General features: G+C 36.6%; 1 protein-coding gene across 8 annotated transcripts in view; it reads left to right on the top strand.

Moving 5' to 3' along the window:
• The window catches only part of IL1R1 (interleukin 1 receptor type 1), a 116,354-nt gene that overhangs the window by 84,801 nt on the left and 8,678 nt on the right, over window positions 1–22,875 (top strand). For all 8 annotated transcript variants that reach the window (XM_054577980.1, XM_054577976.1, XM_054577974.1 and 5 more), the window contains 4 exons: window positions 12,587–12,821; window positions 12,927–13,116; window positions 13,989–14,157; window positions 16,061–16,126. In XM_054577980.1, the coding sequence (XP_054433955.1) occupies window positions 12,587–12,821; window positions 12,927–13,116; window positions 13,989–14,157; window positions 16,061–16,126 (660 nt within the window). The remainder of the gene's footprint in view (window positions 1–12,586; window positions 12,822–12,926; window positions 13,117–13,988; window positions 14,158–16,060; window positions 16,127–22,875) is intronic.

Here is a 22,875-nt window from a genome sequence, read left to right as displayed (position 1 = left end):
CATCTTTCCCCTATTATTCTCCTCCTCCATCCACTCTGGTCACAGTCAGTTTGTTTTTTATTTCCAAGTCCCTGGTTCCATTTGGCTCATTTGTTTTGTTGATTAGGTTCCACTTATAGGTGAGATCATATGGTATTTGTCTTTCACTGTCTGGCTTATTTCACTTAGCATAATGCTATCCAGTTCTATCTATGCTGTCGTGAAGGGTAGGAGTTCCTTTTTCCTTTCTGCGGTGTAGTATTCTATTGTGTAAATGTACCACAGATTTTTGATCCACTCATTTACTGATGGGCACAGGCTGTTTCCAGCACTTGGTTGTTGTAAATAACGTTTCTATGAAGATTGGGGTGCATAGGTTCTTTTGAATTAGTGTTTCGGGGTTCTTAGGATATAATCCCAGTAATGGGATCGCTGGATCAAAAGGCAGTTCATCTTTAGAATTTTGAGGCAATCCCATACTGTTTTCCTCAGTGGCTGCAGCAGTCTGCATTCCCACCAGCAGAGTACTAGGGTTTCCTTTTCTCCACAACCTCACCAGCACTTGTTTCTTGATTTGTTTATGATGGCCATTTGACTGGTGTGAAGTGGTATCTCATTGTGGTTTTAATTTGCATCTCTCTGATGTCTAGTGACGATGGGCAACCTTTCATATGTCTTTGGGCCCTGTGTATGTCCTTGGAGAAGTGTCTGTTCAGGTCCTTTGCCCATTTTTTAATTGGATTGTTTGTCTTCCTGGACTGGAGTCATGTGAGTTCATTATATATTTTGGAGATCAAATCCTTGTCTTAGGTATCATCGACAAATATGTTTTTCCATATGGTTGGTTCCCTTTTCATTTTGTTGATGTTTTCTTTATCCATACAGAAGCTTTTTATTTTGATGTAGTCCCATTTGTTTATTCTTTACTTTATATCCCTTGCCTTAGGAGATGTATCAGTGAAAATATTGCTGTGTGGGTTATCTGAAATTTTCCTGCGTATGTTTTCCTCTAGGATTTTTATGGTATCACAACTTTATTTAAGTCTTTTATACATCCTGGGTTTACTTATCTTTTATTTTTTTAAACATTGCTTCTTTATTTCATTTATAATAGCAGCAGTTTTTTCTTTGTTTTGTTTTTAATCCTCACATCTTGAATTTATTTTAGTGTATGATATAACCTAGTGGTCTGGTTTCATTTTTTTGCATGTAGCTGTCCAGCTCTCCCAATATCATTTATTGAAGTGGCTATTTTTACTTCATTTTATGTTCCTGAACCCCTTTGTCAAATATTAACTGACTGTATTAACATGGGTTTATTTCTGGGCTCTCTATTCTGTTCAGTTGCTTTATGTGTCTGTTCGTATGCCAGTACCAAACTGTTTTGATTACAGTGGCCTTGTAATTAGTTTGATATCAGATATTGTGATCCCTCCTACTTTGTTCTTCTTTCTCAAAATTGCTGAGGTTTTTTGGGTTGTTTATGGTTCCATATAAATATTTGAAATATTTGTTCTGTATCTGTGAAATATGTCATTAGTATTTTGATAGGGATTGTGTTGACTCTATAGATTGCTTTGGGTAGTGTGGACATTTTAATGATGCTAATTCTTCTAATCCATAAACATGCTATATGCTTCCATTTATTTGTGTCTTCCTTAATTTCTTTCTTCAGTGTTGTGTAGTTTTCTGAGTATAGGTCTTTTACCTCCTTGGTTAAGCTTATTCCTAAGTATTTTATTTTTCTTGTTGCTATAGTAAATGAGATTTTTTTCCCCTTATTTCTGTTTCTGATATTTCATTGTTGGTGTACAAAAATGCCTTCAATTTCTGAATATTGACTTTATATTTTGCTGTTTTGCTAAATTCATTTATTAGGTCGAGTAGTTTTTCAGTGGAGTCTATAGGATTTTCTATGTACACTATCATGTCTGCAAACGGTGACAGCTTTACTTCCTCCTTACCAATTTGGGAGCCTTTTATTTTATTTTTTTTCCTGTCTGGTTGCTGTGGCTAGAACTTCCAATACTACTAAATACTAAGTTGCCTGGAAGTTGTGAAAATGGACACCCTTGTCTTGTGCCTGATCTTAGTTGGAAAGCTTTTAGTTTTTGCCCATTGAGTATGGTGTTTCTTGTAGTATGTTTCTTGGTGTTTCATTGAGTATGGCTGTAGGTTTCTTGTATATGGCCATTATTATGTTGAGATATGCTCCCTCTACTCCCACTCTGTTGAGTGTTTTGGTCACAGATGGGCGCTGTACCTTATCAAATGCTTTTTCTGCATCTATTGATATAATTATGTGGTTTTTATCTTTTGTATTGTTTATATGGTGTATTACATTTATTGCTTTGCAAATATTGAACCATCCTTGCATCCCTGGGATGAATCCCACTTGATCGTGGTGGAAGATCTTTTTAATGTATTGCTGGATCCAGTTTGCCAATATTTTGTTGAGGATTTTAGCATCTACATTCATCAGTGATATTGGCCTATAGTTTTCTTTCTTTCTTGTGTTTTTATCTGTTTTTGGAACTATGTAATACTAGCCTCATAACAAGAGTTTGAACTTCTTCCCTCTTCTTGGATTTTTTGGAATATTTTGAGAAGAATCAGGATTAGCTCTTCTCTAAATGTTTGGTAAAATTCTCCTGTGAATCCGTGTTGTCTAGGACTTTTGTGTGCCGGGAGTTTTTTAATAACTGCTTCAATATCTCTAGCTGATATTGGTCTCCTCAGGCTTTCTGCTTCTTCTTGATTCAGTTTTGGAGGATTAAATGTTTCTAGGAATTTGTTCATTTTGCCCAGGTTTTCAAATTTCTTGGCATATAGTTTTTCACAGTAATATCTTATGATCCTTTGTATTTCTGCGGTATCGGTTGTAATGTCTTTCATTTCTGATTTTGTTTACTTGTATCATCTCTCTTTTTTTTCTGATGAGTCTGATTAAAGGTTTGTCAATTTTGTTTCTCTTTTCAAAGAACCAGCTCCTGGATTTATTGATCCTTTGGATTGTTCTATTGGTCTCTGTGTCATTTAATTCTGCTCTGATCTTGATTATTTCCTTCCTTCTGCTTGCTTTGGGCTTTGTCTTGTTGTTCCTTTAGTTTTTGTAGATGTAGGGTTATGTCATTTATTTGAAGTTTTTCTATCTTTTTTAGATAGGCCTGTATTGCTATGAACTTCCCTCTCAGGACTGCTTTCACTGTGTCCCATAGGTTTTGGGTTGTTGTGTGTTCACTTTCATTTTTTTCCAGAAACTTTTTGATTTATCCCTTAATTTTATTGTTTACCCATTCATTGTTCTACAACATGTTATTGAGTCTCCATGTATTTGAATGTTTTTGAGTTTTTTCCTTGAGGTTTGTTTCTAGTTTCAAGCCATTGTGATCCAAGAATATGCTCGATGTGATTTCAATTCTCTTGAATTTGTTGATGATTGTTTTGTGTCCTATTATGTGGTCTATCTTTGAAAATGATTCATGTGCATTTGAAAAGAATGTATATTTTGTTTCTTTGAGGTGAAAGGTTCTGTATATATATATATCAGTTAACCCATTTGATCTAGCCTGTCATTCAGTGTCACAATGTCATTTTTCATTCTCTGTTTGGCAAATTTGTCCATTGTTGACAGGGTGGGTGTTAAAATCTTCTACTATAAGTATGTTGCTGTCTATATCTTTCTTTTGGTTTGCAGGCCGGGAATCATTCCCCTGAGCCACACCAGCCAGGGCTGTCTATATCTTTCTTGAAGTCCTCCAAAATTTTCCTTATACATGGGTGCTCCTATGTTGAGTGCATATATGTTTACAATGTTTATAACTTTCTGATGGATTCTTCCCTTCAGAATTATGAAATGACCTTCTATGTCTATTTATGGCCTTTTTTTTGAAATCTGTTTTATCTAATATAAGTATCACTGACCCAGCTTTTTTTTTTTCCTGCCCATTTGCTTAGAATATTTTTTTCCAACCCTTCACTTTCAGTCTCTGTAGGTCTTTTGTTCTGAGGTGGATCTCCTGTAGACAGCATATGTGCAGGTCATGTTTTGTTATCCATTCAGCTACCCTATGTCTTTTGATTGGAATGTTTAATCCATTTACCTTTAAGGTTACTTCTGATAGGTACTTATTAATCCATTTTTTCAGAAGATTAAAATTTTCGATAGTGTGATCAGAAAAAGCTTACTCCAAAGTTGACTTTTGAGCCAAACCTGAAGGAGAGAGCTATACAAATATGAAGTTGGGGATGGGAAAATTATTCCAGGCAGCATGTACCAAGGTCCTGAGGACAGCAGTACTGACATGTTCCAGGAACTAAAATACCACTGTGGTTGGAGCAGAGTGAAAGATGAGGGAGGTGATAACGGATGAGGCCTTTTAAGCCATAATACATGTCAAATGCAGATATGTGAAGTAAGATAATGTCTGAGAGTTGTTTATTTGATTTAGCAATTTAAAAGTAATAGGTGGCATTGATCAGAACAATTTTGGTTGAGTGGTGGGGCAAACCCCAGATCAATAGAAGTGTATATATAGCTAAGACCTTACTTTAGGTTTATACTTTTTATCACTATTGTTACTGCTACTGATATTCCCATTATCTAAATACTTAGGAGTCCTAGCTCTGCACAGGTAGCATGCTAAGTGCCTAGCCACTTTTATTTTTATTCTGTTTTTAAAACAGCTTTATTGAGGTTAAAACTGACACACAAGGGACCACACATGTTTAAAGTATACAATTTGGTGTGTTGACATACATACCTACCCCTCAAGTCATCATTGCAATCAAGATAAAAAATATATGTTCATGTTTCTAAAGTTTCCTGTTAATAGATGTTTCCTGTAGTGTATGGTTACTGAAGTTTCTTCTTGGTCATCTAATGATAGGTCAGAAATTTCCTTAGACTATTTAAAAATTACTTATTTGTGGATTGATTGATTTGCGAGAGAGAGAGAGAGACATCAATTTATTGTTCCACTTATTTATGCATTCAATGGTTGATTCTTGTACTCTGATGAGGGATCAAACTTGCCACCTTGGCATATTGGGATAGCCCTCTAACCACCTGAGCAATTTGGCCAGGGCTCCTTAGACTGTTTGACCCAATAAGTCTTCTACCCTTTGCTGAGGGGCCCAGTGTGTGTTGGGGTGTACTAAGGAAAGTTCACAACTCTGCCTTATTCTTCACTTCCTGCTTGTGTGTAACATTAAGGTCATCCATATTTAAGAGACCAGTGCCTCCCTTGGTCTTCTCTGGGCATTTACACCGTCATGCTTGCATATGTACTCTTAGATTATCCAGGCGTGTATTAGAGCTTTTCATATCTTTCTATGGACATTTAATTCCCCAGATCTTCCTTTTTCTTTTAGCCAGACTCTTGTCTCATTTGGTATTGGGGTTTCAGGCAGCTGCAGTTTTAAACAGTTGCCACTGATTGATTTTTTAAAATGAACACTCTGGGAATAGGGCTTTTCCTGTAGACTTCTGAGTCAGGACAGTAGCAACACAACTCTCTGAGTGTGACTTTTCCACAATGGTGCTAGTCAAGTCAAATTGTGGCAGTACTCTGGAACAGGACTTTTTGAGGGGCTCCAAACTTGGTTTGCTCTTGCAAGTCTACTAGTTTTTACAGCTACTGTGTTTGTAAGACTGCTGGTTTTCAAGTTCAGAATGGAGTTGGGAAGAGAGGAGGATGAGAGTAGTTTAAGTAACAAAGCCACAAATTCTACTGTCCTACTGAGATTTGTTTGTTGCTGGTGGTTTTGTTTGTTTGTTTGTTTGTTTGTTTTTATCCTCACCTGAGGACATGTTCATTGATTCTAGAGAGAGGGGTAGGGAGGGAGAAAACATAAATATGAGAGAGAAACATCTGTCAGCTGCCTTTCATAGACACCCTGATTGGGACTGAACCCACAACCAAGGATGTGCTCTGACCAGGAATTAAACCAGCAACCTTTCAGTTTGTGAGGTGACACCCAATCATCTAAGTCACACTGGCCAGGGCACTGATAGTTTTTTAAATAAATATCCTGATTTTTGCAACCCTTTGATTTAGAAAAATTTCCTGTCTTTTGTTGTTTTTATGGAGGAGTGAATTATATGGAGACCCTCACTCAGCCATTGTGCAAATCCTGCCTCAAAAGCTCAGAAGTTTATTTTATGTTTTTTTTACATAAGGATATCCAATTTATTGAAAAGACTATCTTTTCTCTGCTGAATTTCTTTTGTGCCTTTTTAAAAAAGTCAGTTGAATATGTTTATGTAATTTATTTCTGGAACCTCTTTTCTGTTCAGTGACCTATTTATCTTTATGCCAGTACTATACTGTCTTAATTCATGTGGCTTTATAATAAATGTTGAAGCAAAGAAGTGTTACTATTTCAACTTTGTTTTTTTAAATCAAAGTTTGAGTGATTATATATAAATTTTAGAATCAGCTTGTTAATTTGTACAGAAAGTCCTCAGATTTTGATGGGGGTTGAGTTGAATGTAACCCTATGAACAGAGTATATATGTCTTCATTTATTCAGATTCAGATCTTGTTTAATTTATGTAAGCACCATTTTTTAATTTTAATTGGATAAGTCTGATGCATCTTTTATCCTCAATTATTCATATCTTTTGATGCCATTGTAAATAGTACTTTTAAAAATTCAGTTTTTAATTGTTCTTAGCTAGTATATGCAAACCCATTCAATTTTGTGTACTCATATTACATTACAATTTACTAATCATCCTAGGTCTTTTGTAGATTTCATAGTATATTCTACATAGATGATCATGTCTACAATTAAAGCCATTTCATTTTCCCCTTCAATCTGGGTGCCATTTACTTTTTTTCTTGCCTTAATGTGCTAATTAGATCTTCCAGTGCAATGTTAAATAGAGATGATTAGAGTGGACATCCTTACCTTACTCTTAATCTTACTATATATATGAGAGCTGTAGATTTTTCATTGCTGTCTTTTATTAGGTTCAGGAAATTCCTCTCTATTCCTAATTTGCTGAGTTTTTATCAGGAATGGATGTTGGATTTTGTAGACTGCTCTTTCTGCATCTATTGAGGTAATTATATAGTTTTTCTTTTAAACCATGTTAATATATGGAATTTTATTAATTGATTTTTTTTAATGTGAATCCACCTTTGTATTCATGGGGACGTTATGTATATCATAATGTGTTATCCTATTTTGATATATTGTAGAATTCAGTTTGTACACTGTTCTAAAGAAAGTTTGCATCTATGTTCATGATAAAGACTGTTTTGTTTTGCTTTGTTTTGTTTTCCCTTGTAATGCCTTTGTCTGGCTTTGGTATTAGAGCAGTGCTGACCTTCGAATGAACTGGGAAGGTTACTGACTCTTCAGTTTTCTGGAAGAGTTTGTAAAATTATTGTTTTTTCCATGAATATACCAGTAAAACTATCTAGGCCTGAAATTTTCTTTGTTGGAAGGATTTTAGATACAAATTCATTTTCTTCAGTATCTGTAGGGCTCTTCAGGTATTTATTTTTTCTTGAGGGAGCTCTTATAGTCTGTGCCTTTCAAGGAATTTGTCATTTCACAATAATTTGTTGAATTTATTGGCATAAAATTGTTCTTAATGTTTCCTTATTATCCTTTTAGAAGTATTTTTTAAATCCGCACCTGAGACATTTTTTCATTGCTACTAAAGGGAGAGACAGGAAGAGAGGAAGGGAGACAGAAAAACATCAGTGTGAGAGAGAAGCATGGATTGGTTGCCTCCTATGCATGCCCGAACTGGGGATCAGTGTCTGGACCTAGGATTGTACACGTCCAGACTAGGGGTCGCACATGTGTATGCCCAGGCAGGGGATCAAACCCACAACCTAGGCATATGGCCTGACTGGAATCAAACCCACAAACTTTTGATTAACGGGTGATGCTCAACCAACTGAGGTACCTGACCAGGGCTTAAAGTGTTCTAATGAGAGATGGCACCTCTCTTTTTTCCTGATCAGTCTGGCTGGAAATTTTATCAATCATATTGATTTTCTTAAAGAACTGGCTTTTGGTATCATTGATTTTTTTCTGTTGTTTTTCTCTTTTCCATTTCATTGATTATATCTTGGATCTATATTTTATCTTTTGCTTACTTTAGGTATCACTTTTTTCTAATTTATTAAGTAGAAACTGAAGTCCTCAATTTAAGATATTTTTTCTTCTATAGGCATTTAGTGCTGTGGGTTTTCCTTAAGCACTTTTTCCATTGCATACTATCCATTTTGACATGTTGTGTTTTCCTTCCCTTTTTATTTCTTCTTTGACTTATGGGTTATTTAGAAGTATGTTTTTTAGTTTTTTTAAATGAATAATATTTTTTATGACTGCAGTCTGCATGCTGTGGATGTTATGTTCAAATCTGCTGGTACTTTTTGGAACTGATAAATTAGAAGAACAGTATGGCTTCCCAGCAAACAGTGCATTTTATATTAATTTAAAATGTTTTCTCAAATTTATTGGAAATTCCTATGTCTTTCTGTCATTGGTTTCTAATGGAATCCCACTCACTACAGAATATAACTTTGAATAATTTGAATCTTTTTAAATGTATCAGTCACTGGCTTATGAACAAGAATATTGTATATATTGAGAAGTTTGTTGTATTTACTTAAAAAATTTGTATTCTGCTGTTGTTGGGTAGGATTTTCTATAAATATCAATTATGTCAATTTGGTTGATATATTGTTCAAATCTTCTATGCCATTAATGATTATTTATCTAATTGTTCTGCCTGTTCTATCAATTATTGTGAGTAGGGCATTGGAATTTCTGACTATAATTGTGGATTTCTCTATTTCTTCTTGAAGTCTAGCAGTTTTTGCTTCAAGTATTTTAAAGCACTGTTAGTAAGTAACTGTTTAGGATTATTATGTACCTCTTGATGAATGACTCCTTTGTCATAATGAAATGATCCATTTTATTCCTGATGATATCATTTACTGTAAAGTCTACTTTGGTTGTTAACAATATAATAACCATCTAAATCTTCTTTTGATTAGTATTAACACGGTATCTTCCCCCACTCCATTTTTTAAACTTTTGACAAATTGTATCCTTATATTTAAAATGTGTGTAAGTAGTGTGACAGCGTGCGTGCGTGTGTGTGTGTGTGTGTGTGTGTGTGTGTGTGTGTGTTAGGCAGCAAACAGTTGGATCCTCCTTACTTTGTCTATTTTGACTATCTCTGCCTTTTAAATGGGGTGTTTAGACCATTAAAAATTTTGAATATGATTATTAACATATTGGGTTTAATTTTAGAACCTTGTTATTTTAATTTCTATTTGTCCTATTAAGTCTTTGTTATTTTTTTTCTCTTTTTGGTTTGATGAGGATTTCTTTTTTTTCTTTTTACTGATCTTCCTTTTGGATTGATTGAGGGTTTTCATGATTCATTTTATTTCCTGTGTTGGCTTATACTGGTAACTCTTTTTGTTTTTTTTAAAATAACTGCTCTTATATTGGGAACCATCCCATCTGGTTTCAGGGACGGTAGCCTCACTGACAGGTGAGAGGACCTCAAGGCTGGAGCTGAGCAAGGAGGCCTTGGGAAAATAGGCCATGTGGGAAACAAAATCTGTCCCCCTTTTGGGGTTGCAGCCCCTGCCTCCCTCACATCATCCTGCTTGGCCATCCCAGCGGCTGGCTTGTTAGTTAATGATGGGTAAGATCCCTCTATGGCAAGGGCAACCTAAAACAGACACAGTCACATAGGGCCCATCAGGGAAGGACTTAGGGGACATGGAGAAGGGGCAAAAGACCCTCACCTCTCAGCTTTGTCATGGCCAGAGCCCTCATTTTATCTGAAAGAAGTCTCTTTATCTCTTGGCTGCTCTGTTCTACCTGCCTGACTGGGTCAATGAAACAGTACTAAAGGCAGGTACAGCCCTAAACTGGATCAGGAGGTTCTGGGACAATTAGGCCTGGAAAAGGAATGCATTAAATCCTATGAAACTTACTTTGCTAAGAATGCCCTTGAGTTAATGAGTGCTGATGTTTGGAGTCGGAGCATAGGAAGAGATCAGTTTCCCAGGTTTCAGGGACAAATGGACACCATCCTGTCTACCAGACCCTGACCTGAGGCTAATCTCCGTGTTCCTTCAATTGTTATCAAGATCTCCATCTGTTTTCTGTAAACATAGCCTTTAGGCATTGAATGATAAGCTTTGGATGCATATTGTATACCCCTGCACATATAATTCTCAATAAAAGCCACTTCAAGAGAAGGACTTGGGGCATTCTCCACTAGAGGAAATCACCACCCACTTTTCCTGGCACCGCATTTTTCTGGCAGACCGAGAGAGTCTGGAACGACTTATTTCCTCATCCGTGGCAACAGGGGGACTCTGTGGGATGGGATACCCCCCTCACTCTGAGGTCTCTAGTATCCATATTTAACTTACCACTGTTTACCTTTATATGATACTGTACCATTTCACATGTAGTATAAAAATCTTAAGACACTATACATCTCTTTTAGAACTTGAACCTATTGTTTCAATGCATTTTGCTACTTTGTATGTTATAAATATCATAATACACTATTATTTTTGCTTTAAACATGCAGTTATTTTAAAAGAAATCTAAATATTAAGAAAATTATTTTATAATTATACATGTAGTAAGCAATTCTTGTGTTTTTATTCCTCTATTTAGATTCATTTTTCATCTGATACTGTTTTCTTTATTTCTGAAGGACTTCTTATATTTTTCAGATAGTGCAGGTATACTGGTGATAAATTTTTACAGCTTTTATAAATAAATACAAAAAAGTTTATTTTGCCTCTATTTTTGAAAAGTACTTTCACTGAATATAGAATTCTAGGTTGATTATATTTTTTCCTTCAGTACTTACCTTTATTCCACTTTCTTCAGGCATGTATTGTTTCTGGCAAGAAGGCTGCATCATTGTTTTCTTTGTTTGGTAGAGTTTTTTTCATAGTTCTTTTGCTTGGGGTTCATTGTGATTTTGGGGTCTGTGAATTCCTCATCTTCATAAAAATCTTGAAAAATTTCAACCTGTAGGTCTTTAAATATTTTTTTCTGATTCATTCACCTTTCCTTTTTTTCAGGAATTCCTGTTACATGTATTGAGGATGTTCTGCAGCTAACTAATGCCCTGTTAATTTTGTTATGTTATTTTTCTCACTGTGTTTAATGTTGAAGTTTCTAATGCTATGTCTTAAAGTCCACTAATTTTTTCTTCTGTCAAATCTGCCATTAATCATATCCCATGTTATTTTTATAAGTCAACATTGTAGTTTTCATCTCTGGAAATTTAAGTTTTTTAAAAAAGCTCCCATGTCTCTTCTCAACATGTATGACCTAGTATATTGATGAAGTGGAATGTAATAGTAATAACTATTTTAATATTTTTATTTAGTATAACTTTTGTTTTTTTTTTTTCTGTGTCAGTATTGATTATTTTCTCCTCATTATTGGTTATATTAAATCTTTGCATGCCTAGTCACTTTTGATTAGATGCTAGACATTGTTATTTTTACTATGTGAGGTGCTGGATACTTTTGTATTACTAAAAATGTTCTTGAGTTTGTTCTGTCACAGGTTTGTTACTTGAAAATAGTTGATCTTTTCAGGTCTTGCTTTTAAATTTAATTAGTCATGCTCAGAAAAAAGCTTTATTCTAGGCCTAATTTGCCCCATCTACTAAATCAAAACCCTCTGGGTATTCTACCTGATGCCCCATGGTTGATGAGGTTTTTCATTTTAGTTATTAACACAAATATTTCTAGAATTGTGTGTGCTCCAAGAATAATATATTCTAATCCTTATGACAATCCTCACTCTGGCTTGGGTAGTTTTTCTTATATCCTAACACTAATCAATACTCAGCTGAAAACTTGAGGGAGACTCTATGTTGATCTCCAAAGCATTTACTTCCTCCTTCTCAATCTCCCTCTTCCTCTCTATCTGTCTCTCTCTCTCTCTCTCTCTCTCTCTCTCTCTCTTTCTCTCTCTATGCAGGGCTAATCTCTTTGGCTCTCTGCCCTGCAAACTTTTGATTTACCTGTATTTCCAGCTCCATTTGCTCAACTCGGAGAACACTGGACTTTTCCTATATTTCCTCCTTACAATACCATGGCCTGGAATCTCTCTATACAATAATTTGGGAATATTACAGGGCTCCGCTTCTTTGATTCACACCTCTCTGATACTCCTGCCTTTTGTTTCCTGATGTTCAAAGTCTTGAACATTGTTGTTTCATATATGTTGTCCATTTTTCAGTTGTTCAGGTAGGAGGGTAAATCCAGTCTCTGATATTCCATCTTGTACTGAAGTAGCTCTCTCACCTGATACACTTTCACCAGTGTTTAGATCATTAAGAGGGGATAGGAAGTTAAATAACTTGCTCAAGGGCACTCAGGTAGTAAATAACACACTGGATTTGAATATTAACCTTTCAGACTTCCAAGATAATGCTGTTAATGATAAGTCTGCTAAAACTCTCATATTTAATATGAATTGATATACTGAATAGTTGATGTGTTTATACGTAGATATTATGTTAAGAAATAGTGTCAAGTTTCATATAGAATTTGATTTTTTTCCCTTCCTTTTAAAGGTAAATGTGAGAAACGTGAAGAACAAATAATTTTAGCTTCTTCCGCATATGAAATAGATGTTCGTTCTTGTCCTCTTAACCCAAATGAAAACAAAGGCACTATAAGTTGGTATAAAAATGACAGCAAGACATCTATATCTACAGAAAGAGACTCCAGGGTTCATCAGTACAAAGATAAACTTTGGTTTGTTCCAGCTGAAGTAGAGGATTCAGGACATTACTATTGTGCAGTAAGGTAAGAAAGTACTTAATGTGTTAAAAATATGTGTTCTGTGTACCTATAATAAAGACAGAAAAATCCTTTAATAGCGCTTAATTGACCTATTTTGATTTATTTCAGAAATTCAACTTACTGCCTCAAGATTAAAATAACTGCAAAGTTTGTACAACATGAACCTAACTTGTGTTACAGTGCACAAGCTATATTTACACAGAAACTACCTATTGCAGGAGATGGACAACTTGTGTGTCCTTATTTGGATTATTTTAAAGGTGAAAACAATGAATTACCCAAAATACAGTGGTATAAGGTAATACTATATTAAATATGGCATTTTACTTTCTAAGCAAATAAAACAGCTTTCTGTCAAAGATAATATATTGAATCTGCACAGTACTTTTTCATTTGGCACATTGTTTGCTTTTTAGTGGTAAAATTTAATAGGAACTTTTTTTTTGAAATTGTAAGACTACATATATTTACTTTGCAGCTTAACTAAAATCTGTTATTTTTATTTAATTAGATACAGTTGAGAAGAGTATAGTAAGGATACAAGAAGTTTAAAGATAAGACTGAGTATAAATTTAGAGTTTTTTAGGAGATAACTATTTATTACAAAATGTATTATTTTGTATTTTATTAAAAATATCTTGGTATTTAAATAACAGTGGTTTCTGTAACTGTCTTAAAAGTGATTGGCTAGCACTGTATACAGAACCTATTATATTTGGGAGCCTTTGATCTACCTAGTTTGTTGAAGCTTACTTGGAGAATCATCCTGTATAGGGTTAGAAACACAAAACAAATAACATCAGTAAAGAAAGGAAGTACAGCATTACAGAGGAAGTATGGTGTGAGCATTCTTTCCCCAAATGTGTTTTTTAAATTGCCAAATAAATTTGTTTTCAAAATGCAAGGCTTATAGGCCTAAACATTTAATATCCTAGGCTTATTATGACTTTTGCCATGAAAATTACAATATTAAAACTTATATGCAAGGAATGTTTCTTTGCATATATATGTATATATGTGTGTATACATAAATACATATAAAATATAATATACATATTATATATCTATAAAACATTTGCTGATATAAAAAAATGGATTTTTTTCCTGGCTGACTGGAGTAAGTTATTAATTGGCTTTCAATACTTCCATCCTGTCCCTCTCTCTATCTAGGATTGCAAACCTCTACTTCTTGACAATATAAATTTTATTGGAGAATCAAGTAAGCTCATTATCATGAATGTGACTGAAGCGAATAAAGGGAACTATACTTGTCATGCTTCCTATACATACTTGGGAAAGCAATATCGCATCACCCGGGTTATAGAACTTTTAACTCTAGGTGAGTCTAGGTGGTTCAATACTAGAAGTTTACATCTGGGAAATCCCAGAGACCACAATTCTAATATTACCTTTGTTTTCCATGGGGGAACTAAATCCCTGAGAATCTTGATGACTTGCCAAAGGTCACATGGTTTTAATTTTTGTTGTTAAATACTATGTAAATGGCTTTCATTCCTGCTTCAGATGCAGAGCTAATTAAACAGACAATATGAGCTACATTTTGCAACTGAACTGGGGGGCTCTTTTTTGGGGATGGCTAAAGATGGTTCTTCCTGAGAGCTCTGGGGCTGATTCCAGTTGGTGTATGAGGACAGTTCTGGGCTCCTTCCCGTGGGGAATCTGAATGTCTAGCAATGAGGATCATTTGCATGATGATGTGAATGCTAATGGGCTTTGGAAGAAGTTATACTCCCATAATCTCCCTCTTGTTAGTTTCCTGTTAGCCCAATTACTTTACTTCTCTAAGCCTGTTTCCTTCTCTATATTAAGATGATACAACCTTCCCAGGTTGTGGGGAAGATTAGAGATCAATTATGTGGTCATGTATCTGATGCAGAACAGATGAGCAATAAATAGGTTTATGATGATGATTCTTCTCAATTTCCTGAGGCTTTCAATTCTCTATTAACCATGTTTCATATTAAAAACTATTTTATAACAAAATGCACTCTGACAAGTTATCTGGGGATGGAAGAATGCTTGATTTTTCTGTAAATATCAGAGCTTTAAGCTTTCTGTAATACACAGAGAGCTACTCTAACCAGGAATTTGAAAGTTAAAAGGGTTTTTATTAATAATTATGCTGGGACAACAGGCATAAATAGGGAACATCTCAGGTCACCCAAAACATGATCACCCTACATATAGCTGAGCTATCTCAATTCTATAGCAATTTATTTTTTCAAAGTTTATATTATTAAATCAAAATTAAGTCCTACAAGCATTAGTGAATTGTAATTTTCAATAGTCACAACCACCTTGAGTTCTTAGCAGCCTCTCTCCGGTCATTGTCTACCTCCGGTTTATTTTTCTTGAGATATATCTGTCTACCTATGTATCTAAGTATCTGTCTATCAATAACCTATCTATCTGTCTATCTACTAGACCAGCAGACATATTCTTCATCTCCTTTTCTGATCCCTTATATAGAAATAACATACTTAATCATGGATGATGTCATTTTTTATTTTTTTATAAAGGCAGATTCAAAATTATTTATTGAGCATCTACTCTGTGCAAGGTACTGTTCTAGGTATATATTAACAAACAAAAGAGACAATATCTGGCCTTGATGGAGCTTACTTTTACTTTTTTTAAGAATACTTTACATTCAGGTTCATAGTTTTTAAGGACTGACCCCAGGTTACCCCTTGAAGCCAATCTTCTTATAAATAAAATCCAGATTACTATCTGGAGCTACTTAATATTTTTATGCCTGTTTTAATAAATTATGCCAAATTTCTTGACATTCTATTCTTGGGTCATTATTAAAGGTACAGAATGTAAGCACATCTAGCATTAGGTGGCCTTTCTGGGGAATAGTACTCCATCAAGGGAAGTATCTTTCCGTGACTGCTTGTCTTCCTGGATTCACTTTAAGAGAAGCACTTGTCTGGAGCCCCAGGCTCTGGTGTCATGTGTGGTTTTTTGTAGCACCAAACTATGGGTTTAGAAGGGTGCAGGTGTCTTAGTGGGTATTCATGGTTTTGCTATAGCCTTCATGTTAGCCTCTTTCCTTCACTTCTTGCCTTCTGTCTCCTGCCATAAATGCTTCAGACACTTATGGGACTATCTGGCAGGATGCTATATAGTGTGTTTTAGTATATTTAGCCAAGTGTTGTTATCACTTGAGATTCTTATGTATACGAGACTGACAAGACCTGTGGATGTTTTTCTTTCAGAGGAAAATAGGCCCATGAGGCCTGTGATTGTGAGTCCAGTTAATGAGACGATGGAAGTGGTCTTGGGTAAGTGCCCTTAAATTAGGGTGTGCTGAGATCATTATGCTAAGCAAAATAAGCCAGGGGGCGAAAGACAAATACCATATGATCTCACCTATAAGCGGAACCTAACCAACAATACAAAGATGCAAGGAAAATAAGATCAGCAACAGTGAAAGGAAAAGAAATCAACAGAGACAAGAGGGAAGGAGGGAGGGGGAGTGGGGAAAAGGAAGGGAAGGGGAAAGTCAAGGAACATATAGCAAGGACTCATGGACAAAACCAAAGGGGAAGAGCTGAGGGAGGGAAGGCGGGAGGGGGCAAGGGAAAGTGGTGGGGGGGAGGCAGAGACAAATGTATTTGAAAACATAAATTAAAATAAAATTTAAAAAAAAATAAAAAATAACTAGAAATTATCTTCATCAAAAAAAAGAATTAGGGTATGCTGAAATAATTATTTTGCATTCAAGATTAAGATAAACTATACCTTTACTACACATAATAGTAAGGTTGTTTACTAGATATATCTAAAATTAGAAAGAAGGTAGCATAGATTGTGTGTTAAATGTTTCTTTGTATTTCTTTCCTCTTATGGCACAAATCTAATCAAGTCTGATTTGCCCATCCTTGCCTTTCTGTGGAAATCTATTACCCATGAAAACACCAGCAAAAGGCCAATTTCAACAGCCCTAGGAATGAGAAATGTAATTTATTTGTCACACAGTGAATTTCTTATGCCCAGAGCGTTAAGCTTTTAGACAGAAGAGTAAGACTACAAGTCAAAAAGATAGTCATTCTAGAAAAATACTTTTTTACTTTTTCAAGTTAGTGAACATTTTTTATTTCAAGAATAAAGAAATCTTAGAAGCATTAGGCCTACACTGTACAATGCAATAGCCACTAGCCACATGTGGTTATGTATATGTATATTTAAATTAAGTAACTTAATTTAGTTCAGTTGAAAATTAGTGTCTCAGTCAAGAGCTTAATACAGATGACCAGTGACTACAGTATTAACACAAATATAGAACACTTTCATCATCACTGAAAGTTCTATTAGAAACCACTGGTCTAAACATAAAAACAGAGAGATACAAGTTATCTGTGAAGTAAGTGAAAGCTACATACCTCCTTCCAGAGACAAACTGGATTTACAGCTAAACCATAGAGAAGTCAACCTGAATGAATAACTGAGGGACAGATGAACAGGAGTATTATATCCAAGGATTTATAGAAGAAGTTACACAGAGACCAGTTAGAAGGTCAGAGACATGGTGGCCCCTGCAACCAGGTGTGGCAGCTGAGAAGCTGGAGGGATATCTTGGCTGTAAAAGTACCCCCTGAGGTTGCATGGGGTCTTAGCCCCACACCAGGACCCCCAGCCCAGAGCTCCAGGGCTGGGAGGAGAAGCCTGAGTGGCATCTGGCAGTGAAAAATCAGTGGGGACTCTGTCTGTTGAGAAGAGGAGAGAGTCTGTTAGAATCCAGGTGCTCTCCTAAAGGGCCACCACACAGAAGCTCACTCTTGGGCACTCATCTGGACCTCTAGTAGAAGGAAGGAGACTTATAGCATACAGGAGTGATAAAGAAAAGATCTGGGTGGCATGGCTCTGGATAGAGATCTGGAAGGTCGGCCACTGAGGTCCCTGTTCTGAGTCCCTATTCCACACTACCCTGAGGTGCCATCTCCCAGGATCAGGCACTCCTGTTCTTACAGAGCCAGCTGGGTGAATGCACTAACCCTCCAAATACTGGTGACACCGCCCTGCTGGGCAGAAAGGACTGTTGCCTACATCCAACAGGGACCTGAAGTGTGCTCTTTTTCTGGAGAAACTACAGACTCTCAGATGCTCATTGAACTGTGTGGCTTTGGAATAGGAACCAGTCTTTTCCCCTTCCTGAAGGTTTGGCAGGCGCCACCCCCAACAGAAGACTCCTTTGTCAGGGTCTCTGGAGGCCTGGCTATGGAGCTGAGGGGAAGCATGCAGTTCACCTGCCTCCCCCAGCCCAACTGGTGCCACTCCCAACAGAAGGCTCTCTTGATCTGTTTTCCCAAGTCATGGCGGCCCCGTTTTGCCATGCTTGCTCCTGCAGTGGGGATAGCTGGCTGTGCCCAACTTAAACCTGTGGTATGCCCCTCTTGAGGGAGCTAGAGTTGGAGACTCTAGCAGAGACTGTGTGTTATGGCTCTGGAGTAGGAGCCACATTCTCTCCATTGAGTGACTATGGTGCCCCAAAGTAGGGGACCCACTAGCCCTGTCATCCCAACCCATTCACCCTGCCCTACCGAGCTTTAGCTCTGAGAAAGGGTCAGAGGAGCATAGCCAGCTTAGGCCTACTCTATAGCCTTTCTTCATAAGACTCCGGAGGAAGTCCAAACTACCTTGGGGTCAGGGGGTAGAGAAGCCACCAGAAAGACATTGACCTTAGGGAGCCTTGGACTTTTTATTAATCTGCCCCCAGGTCAGAGTTTCAGGAAGCCAACCCTCCCACATACATCCAGGCCCCATATATGCACCCACAAACAGTGAATAGCATGGTTGCTCCAGACAGGTGGCCTAAGGCTAGTTACATACGAGGTCTGACGTTGATGTGCACCAGAGCTGTGGCCAAGAGGGCCCAAAACCAACACAACCAGCTGTGGTCTTTAAAACGCAGCAGAGCTCCATCCAGCTATCCACACAAATGGAACAACCAGAGGAGGACTTCGGCAGATACCAGATCCTGCCGGCAACAACCCTGCCTCAGGGCAGCCCCTGAACTGCTGCTCATACATGGTGAATAATGTCTGTCTTTAGAGTCACCTGGCATGAGGGTTAACTGTACCCATGAATGGGCCAACAACATTGAAGACTCAGCTACAAAAGGAGGGAGCACATAAGCCACAAAGAATCATTTCCAGAGCACCTAACTTAGGTGCTGTAGAAGACTGCACCACTGCAACCCACAAGGCACCTATGTCAGAAAGTCCTCATTACAAGCTGGAGAGTCAGCAGGTCTGCCTAATATACAGAGGCAAACATAAAGTGCAGATGAATGGTGAAAAAAGAAATGTGCCCCAAATTAAAGAACAAGAGAAATCCATGCCTCCCAAAAAAAATAAATGAAATGGAGGCAACAAAATATCTGATGCAGAGTTTAAAACAATGTTTATAAGTGTGGTCAAGGACATTGGGGGAAGAATGGATGACCTCAGTGAGAACTTGAATAAAAAGGTAGTTACCATTAAAAAGAACATAGAAACCACATAAAAAGAACCAGACAGAAATGAAGGATACAATATCTGAAAGGGAGAATACACTAGAAGGAATCAGCAGCAGGTTAGATAAAGCAGAGGATTGAATCAGTGATTTATAGGACAAGGTAACCAGAGCATCTACAAGACAAGAGAATTTTAAAAAATGAGGAAAGTCTAAGGAACCTCTGGGACAATATCAAGCATAACAACTTCGTATCATAGGTGTACCCCAAGGAGAAGAGAGTGAAAAAGGGATAGAGAACCTGTTTTAAAAAGTAATGACTGGCAACTTCCCTACCCTAATTAATGAAAAACTCACCCAAGTTCAGGAAGCACAGAGAGCCCCAACCAAGATAAACTCAATGAGGCACACACCGAGGCGCATTGTAATTAAAATGGCAAAGCTTAAAGGCAAAGAATCTTAAAAGCAGCAAGGGAGAGGCAGTTAGTTACCTGCATGGGAGTTCTCATAAGACTTTAAGCTGATTGCTCAGCAGAAACACTTCAGGCCAGAAGGAATTGGCATGAAATAGTCGAAGTGATGAGAAGCAAGGACCTACAACTAAGGCTGCTTTACCCAGCAAGGCTATCATTTAAAATTGAAGGCTAAATGAAGAGCTTCCCAAACCAAAGAAAAGAAAGGGTTAAAGAAGTTCATTACCCCCCAAACCAATATTGCAAAAAATGTTAAAGAGACTGCTTTAAGAAGAAGAAGAAATAGAGAGGAACATATATACATAGAATAAAGTGGCAATAAATAAGTACTTATCAATAACAACCTTAACCATGCATGCAGTGATTGTGGCTGATCTGAAGGATACAAACGCTTTTCTTAAATACTGTTACATATATCAGGTGCATAAGTTCAAGGTCATGACTAGCTGTGTGTTTGTACATGACTAATGTTAAGCCATACCTTGAAGCCATCAGTTTGGTTATAACACGAGTGCCATGAGGGTGTGTGATACTCAATAATAAATTGGGTTTGAGAGAGTGTGAACTCCAAAGTCAGTGTTAGTGTAGCTGTCTTTATTCACAAACTTTGAGGTCAGTGTTGTGTTTTTGGTTTTTTTTTAACTTACCACTGAAAATGGCTAGAAAAATATATCGATTCAATAGTCCAAGAGATGTTGAAGAACTTCAGCAAATGCTATTTGAGTCCAGTGATGAGACTGATAGAGATAAATGTGAAAATGAAAGTGGTTTAGAAGATGAAGATTATGTGGAAATTTTTTCAGAAGATTTGGATACAGAACAAGATATTTCTAGTGAAGAAAGTGAAGATGAATTAGATGTGATTGAAGAGTATTTTTTTTTGAAAGAATAAAGAAACAAAAAGGAGGAAAAATCCACTTAAGAAGGCAAATTAGAAAAGAGCTGCAGAATATTTTAGGTCAGCTTCTGTTAGTTTGGCCAAATGCAGAAAAATGCCTCAACAGAACTTGAAACTTGGAACTGCTTTATCACAAATGATATATTAGATTTAATCTTATACAAATACAAATAAATACATCAAATATATACATCAATTCTATCTCAATCCTTATTTTTTGGCAATCTTGAAAAATAAGAACAAAGTTGGAGATATCATATTACCTGATACCAAACTATGCTACAAGGCCATTGTAGTCGAAACAGCCTGGTACTGGCATAAGAACAGGCATATAGATCAGCAAATAGAACAGAGAGCACACAAATAAACCCACACCTTTATGGTCAATTTGTACTTGAAAAAGGAGGCAAGAGAATAAAATGGAGTCAAGACAGTTACTTTAATGAATGGTGCTGGGAAAATTAGGTACATGCAAAAAACAAAAATAGACCACCAACATATGCCATACACAAAAATAAACTCAAAATGGATAAAAGACATTTATGCAAGTTGTAAAATCATAAAAATCCTGGAAGAAAACATACTTAGCAAAATCTCAGGCATCTGCCCTGGCCTGGCGGCTCAGTTGATTAGAGTGCTGTCCCATACACCAAAAGATTGTGGGTTCATTCTCCAGTCAAGGCACATACCTAGGTTGCAGGTTTGATCCCTATTCAAGCATGAGTGGAGGTAGCTGATACATGTTTCTCTCCCACATCTCTCCCCTCTGCCCTGTCTCTCTCACTATCCCTTCTCTCCCTCCTTTCCTCCCTCCCTAAAATCAATAAGCATATATTCAAGTGAGGATTTAAAAAAAACAAAAAAAAACCTCTCAAATGTTTTTGCCTATGTACCTCCTCAGGCAAAGGAAACAAAGGAAAAAAATAAATGAGACTACATTAAACTAAAAAGCTTTCACATAGCCAAAGAAATCATCAACAAAATGAAAAGAGAACTCACTGAAAGGGAGAACATATTTGTCAATGATATAGCTGATAATGGATTAATTTCCAAGATATATAAGTAACTCATACAACTCAACACCAGGAAGACAAACACCCAATTACAAAAAGGGCAAAGGACTTGAATAGATACTTCTCCAAAGAGGACATAGAGATGACCAATAGACATGAGAAAACCCTCAACATCACTAATCTGAGAGATACAAATTAAAACTGCCATGAGATACCACCTTACACCTATCAGAATGGCTATCATCAAATCAACAAACAACAAGTGCTGGTGAGGTTTGGAGAAAAGGGGACCCTTGTACATTGTTAGTGGGAATGTAGACTGGTGGAGCCACTCTGTAAACAATATGGAATTTCATCAAAAAATAAAAAAAATGAAACTACCTTTTGACCCAGCAGTCCCACTTCTGAGAAAACACATATAAAGAAACCCAAAACACTAATTTGAGAGAATATATGCACCCCTGTATTCATTGCAGTATTATTTACAATAGCCAAGATCTGGAGACAGGTCAAGTGTCCATTAGTGGATGAGTGGATAAAAATCTGTGTTAATTTACACAATGGAATACTAATGGACTGTAAAAAAGGGAAATCTCACCTTTTGTGACAGCATAGGTGGACCTGGAGATTATTATGCATTACTATGCTACATGAAATAACCCAGTCAGAGAAAGACAAATACCACCATATGATCTCACTTATGATCTAATGAAGGGATCTAATGAAGAAAATAAGATGATGAACAAAATAGAAACAGAGGCATGTATACATGGAGCAGATTGACAGCTCTCAGAGGGGAGGGGTTTTGGGGGGACTCGATGAAAGGTGAGGGATTAAGCAAAAGAAAAAATACGTAACACGGAGACACAGATTTAAGTGTGGTGATAGCCAGAGGGAAAGGAGGCAAGAGGTAGGTGGAGGTGGGAAAAGGGAGGAAATATTGGACAGAAAGAGACTTTGCTTGGGGTGATGGGCACATAATGCAGTGTGCAGATGATGTTTTATTGAATTTTACACTTGAAACCTATACTTCAATAAATTCAATTAAAAAAGAAAATAAGCATAAAAACAGAATTTTGTACCAGAGAATCAAAAATCAAAATCAAGTTAGCATACAGAATTATTTTCTATAATAGTAACTGCATGATGACAGAGATTAGAAGTGAGTTTGTGACCTATGGATTCTGTACTGA

This window comes from Pteronotus mesoamericanus, unplaced genomic scaffold (genome assembly GCF_021234165.1).
Source record: "Pteronotus mesoamericanus isolate MK-2021 breed Mesoamerican mustached bat unplaced genomic scaffold, CSHL_Meso_final contig_48, whole genome shotgun sequence".
In the NCBI taxonomy this organism is placed as follows: Eukaryota; Metazoa; Chordata; class Mammalia; order Chiroptera; family Mormoopidae; genus Pteronotus; species Pteronotus mesoamericanus.
Note: the sequence above shows the minus strand (reverse complement) of the source record. Positions and strands in the feature narration are given on the sequence as shown.